Raw genomic sequence first — 4,622 nt, 5'->3', positions numbered from 1 at the left:
TTCAATAGCCGAAACCAGAGTCTTCTATTTCAATAAGAGTCTTCTAGTGGTCATCAAAATAACTTGGTCTTGTGAAATTAGTTTGCTGAAAAAAGATCTTGTTTCGAGTTCCCCAAATTATGTACAGAAAAGTGGGGATGTCAATGCTCCAACAACTCATTGAAGCCAAATAAGTAGTCTATTGAGAGAAATATGCATGAAAGGGAAAGCAGACCAAAGATGAGCGGACAGCTCGACATAAACGCACAAGAGATATATTATCGAGGTTCTTACATCTACCTATATGATCCTTCGCCGATGAATAACAGGTCGGGTAATGAATGAACATTTAGGTCTTTCCAGATAACCGTATCCCAACTGAATTCAGTACCCACATCTCTAATGCTGGATCTTTGCGTTTTGCTTCACTTCATTCTTTCAAATCGGAACCAACCCAGAATACATAAACGGATTAGTATAATCTGCAATACCACTTACAACAAGCACTAATACGTGGTGCATCAATGCAATTTCCCATCAAAAAGTTGAGATGGCCGAGTTGGTCTAAGGCGCCAGATTAAGGTTCTGGTCCGAAAGGGCGTGGGTTCAAATCCCACTCTCAACATTTCTTTTGTCTACCAAAATCCTCTCAACATTTTCTTTTGTCTACCAAAATCCTCTCGCCAGTAAGTGAATGTGCTAGCACAACTCATCCAATAATAGTTCATGGAAAACAGCAAATAGCATGTTTGGTTTAAGTAAATTCAGAGAAAGCCTCTATATTTATTGAAATTAGCAACAAAAAGTTGCCTTGAAGTGAAAGCACACACAAGTTACAAATACGGATTTGTTTTTTTCTGTACATGCCACTGCAAGCAAGCTCAGCAGAAATTAAGCTATGCTATGCTATGCTGGGTTTCTAATGGATGGGGTGATACATATATATTACATCTGGTTTCGGAGCCAATTAAGAATGTCTCTTAGCTTGAGGGAGTAGAGACTAGGCAATAATGTCATCACCTACATGTGAGTTGGGTACATAAACAGCGTCTCTAAGAGAGCTGTGTCTCCGTCCATAGAACAAGTAGACCAGCATCCCTATAAACAGCCATACCGATACACGCATCCACGTCCCACCTCTGAGGATCAATGAAGTGATCAGTGTATAAAGTTTATTTTCTAGTAAAACTACTAGTTATATAATAACAATTTATATACATGGATATTGCATTTGAAGTAGAAATACTCACCCGAGATTTATCAATAGGTAGACGTTGATGAGAATGGAAGCAAGAGGAAGCAATGGGACAAGTGGGCATATGAACCCTGGTACGTACACAAGAGAAGAGATTAGTACGAATATATATCCTAGTGACTATTTCAAAGTTTACTATTTACATATATATATACCTCCTGTATGACCAAAGGTGTGTCTAGCGTCATCTTGATCTATACAAGTGAGCACTACCAGACCGGCTATAAGAAGAGCACCACCAACTCCAGACAGTGTATAACGCAAGACACTGGACTTGCACCAATATATATACATGAGGCACATTTAGCTACAAAATTTGTGCTAGATGATTTGTCAAGATATGAGGCTATAATCAGAAGAGTAATTCCTGGAAGAGGTGTGTAATAAAATGATAAATAATGGGAATTTACCTTGTAAGGTGGACACAGGAGGCAGCAGATGTAAGCACAAGAACCCCCACACAAGTAAACATTATGGTCCAACCAGCAATTTGCGCCGCATCACATCATTCAATGTGTCTGAACGTAAAAACAGAAATTAATCAATCTTGACCTTATTTCACAACAATGAAAGAAATAACTAAAGAGTGAGCTTACAGCTTCCATCCACAACTTGCTTCAGAATCTGAGGAAACTTCATTCCTTTGTAAATTAAAGGTTCTTTAATATCATTTGAGGTATCGAATTCTGCACTGAATTGTAATGCAACAGCGTTAACTGAACCCTCAAGTGAGGAGGGAATTGGCACTTCATTAGGCGGCACATATCTAACTATCAATACACATATTGCCACGATAGTGAACGCGAGTAGTGTACCAACACTGACCTGCAGTACGCAGAACAGTTATACTTAACTAATATGTTTAAGCATCAAAGAAAAAGGATATGATACAAGGAATCATACCATGCCAGCAAGCTGTGAAACATCCATAAATAATGCAAGCAAAGCAGATAACAGTCCAGTTGCCACAGTGCTCTTCACAGGAACTTGAGATTGCTTATTAACATCTGAGAAAAAAGGAGGCAACAACCCATCTCTTGCCATTGCCATCAAGGTTCGTGGCTGAAAATGCAGATATATGCCAACATTAGCAAAGTATGAATCTTCAACTAAAACTCCCTATGTATTACATGATGCAATTTACCACCTGAGGTAGAAGTGAACCCATCAATGTTGAGCAAAGCGCTGTAACTGTTCCAACTGTGATTATGTACCTGCATATATAAAAATATGAAGTAAACTTCTCGATCAGAAAAACAAACAATTAGTAGAATCTATGTAGCGAACTTACGCGGCCCACTGCATCCCGTGTGAAGAGAAAGCAGAGGATATGGGAGTGTCGGGATCCAAGGCATAATATGGAACTAGCCCAACTATGACAACTGAAACCAGCATGTATAAACCACAGCATATGGACAGTGATGATGCAATTCCAAAAGGAAGATCTCTTTGTGGATTCTTCACCTGTTAAATTCAAAAAATGAACTCAATATAAAGTTTCATATTCCCTCTAAGCAATGAGAACGACAAGTTTACCTCCTCAGCAAGGCTTGCTACTGAATCAAAACCGATGTATGCAAAGAACACGGTTGCAGAGCCAGAAAGCATTCCATCAACACCATATGGGAAATATCTATGAAATTACACTAGAAATAAGGAACAGGAAAAGGGTAATGTCTAGAGTACTCAAAAGAAGAAAAGAAATTGTGTATAAATCTACCCAGTAGAGAGTTCATATCCAGCCCATCCACTTTTGAAGCCCAGATATCCTCCGGCAACTATGACAAAAACCATTGCACACACATTTGCTGAGGTGACAATACTTTGCACCATGGTACTCTGTGGAATTGGGTATTCAGAACCACCATTAATTTGGTGTTACTTTGTGCAACTCATCAACGGATAAGAGTATAATGTTTATTGGAAAAGATGGCAAATGTACCTCCTTGATTCCAACACATAAAAGCCAAGTAACAATAAGAACAAGAACTGCAGCACAAGGATCCACCACTATATCAATGACAGGAATATGTTGGCGTGCAAGAAAGAATGGCAAGCTGTCCTGTCCTCCAAAAAGCGAAGCCTGTAGATCAAGTCAAGATATTTTAAAAGGTTAAGAATTGCTGTCTACTAAAATAAACAAATTGGCAAAGCAGTCGAACAGATATTGCAGATAAAGAACTTAAAACATGAAAATCCACAGACCAGATTGGGAGTTATGCCCCGGGCTACAGCAGACCCACTGATTGTATATTCCAAAATTAACCCCATCCAATTACCCAAGCAACACTGCACCAAATTATTTACACAAAATTTTGAGAAAAGTATTAGCATTAGCTCTTCTTCTTTTTTTTTCCCAAATACAAAAGCATTTACCTTTCTCCTAAACATACATAGGCATAATGATAGGCACTCCCTGCAGACGGGCATCGACTAGCAAGCTCAGCATAGCAAAATGCAGAAAGGCCAGCTGCTATACCAGCTATCAAGAATGAAAAGGTAAGGGCTGGCCCTGTAAGCTCTCTTGCTACTGTGCCAATAAGAATATACACTCCAGCTCCAATGGTAGAACCCACTCCTGTTTATATCAAAACAAAGTATTTACTAATAAATCACATTATTCCCAGTAAATTAAAAACATTCACTAGTAAGTCGCATAATTCCCAGTATATAAAGTCAAACTACTCACTAGTAAGGGGAGATAAAGAAAGGAGTCAATTCCCTGAATAACAGATAAGGAATAGGGCAAATTCCTAGAGACAAAACAAAGAAACAACGGAAAGAACAGCAAATATGTACAGTAAGGAGCTCAATTAGTTAGTTCACGGAGTACAGTATAAATGAAATAAATCAACTCTCTTCTATAAACAGTTTCCAGTATCATCATCATCATAATATGAATTTAAATGATGCAATTTCAACAATTAAAAACGGATTTGGGGGAAATTAGCTTACCAATAGCAATCAGATGAGGAATAGATAGGGCTTTTGCCAACTGGTGAGTACCATTAGCTTGAATAGTATTTTCAGAATCCACCTGTTTCCTCCTCACAAAGCTTCTCAAACATCTTCCAAAATTCACACCATCGCCGCCATAGTCAGATCCTCCTTTTCCTGAAACACCCATCAGCAAGGCTGCAAGAAAGTACGCTTGGGGAACTGTTCACACCCAGAATTACACTAAATTTCGATCAGAATTCCTATTTTTCGGAATGCAAAAAACCCTAGGAAAAAAGTACACTAAACTATAACACGATTATGAAGTGGTGAAACAAGAAAATGAGACCCGTCTCCCCGTTGAATGCGAAGGGGTTTGCTTATTTGAAGACGAAATGGGGAGATGCGGGAAAGAGGAATTGAGAGTGGGGAGATGGAATTCTAGATACCC

At 38.8% G+C, this 4,622-nt stretch overlaps 1 protein-coding gene and 1 non-coding gene across 2 annotated transcripts; one reads left to right on the top strand and one right to left on the bottom strand.

Annotated features, from left to right (window-relative positions):
* Nucleotides 1–523: 523 nt before the first annotated feature.
* Nucleotides 524–604, top strand: TRNAL-AAG (transfer RNA leucine (anticodon AAG)). Its single transcript has one exon. It is a non-coding gene; the product is annotated as a tRNA-Leu (tRNA).
* A 375-nt stretch (nt 605–979) lies between these two features.
* Nucleotides 980–4,361, bottom strand: LOC141249687 (uncharacterized). The gene is given in 16 exon segments (XM_073669758.1): nt 980–1,118; nt 1,230–1,305; nt 1,390–1,502; nt 1,645–1,723; nt 1,726–1,752; nt 1,831–2,059; nt 2,138–2,296; nt 2,382–2,448; nt 2,526–2,698; nt 2,771–2,867; nt 2,955–3,073; nt 3,177–3,317; nt 3,440–3,501; nt 3,504–3,523; nt 3,611–3,812; nt 4,190–4,361. Coding segments are annotated over 16 exon segments (1,875 nt in total).
* Between the last annotated feature and the right edge of the window lie 261 nt (nt 4,362–4,622).

The sequence above is a fragment of the Phyllobates terribilis genome, unplaced genomic scaffold (assembly GCF_046119375.1).
Source record: "Phyllobates terribilis strain yellow unplaced genomic scaffold, ASM4611937v1 Scaffold_5002__1_contigs__length_55261, whole genome shotgun sequence".
Classification (NCBI taxonomy): domain Eukaryota; kingdom Metazoa; phylum Chordata; class Amphibia; order Anura; family Dendrobatidae; genus Phyllobates; species Phyllobates terribilis.
The sequence above is the reverse complement of the archived record's forward strand: the minus strand, read 5'-3'. Positions and strand labels throughout refer to the sequence as shown.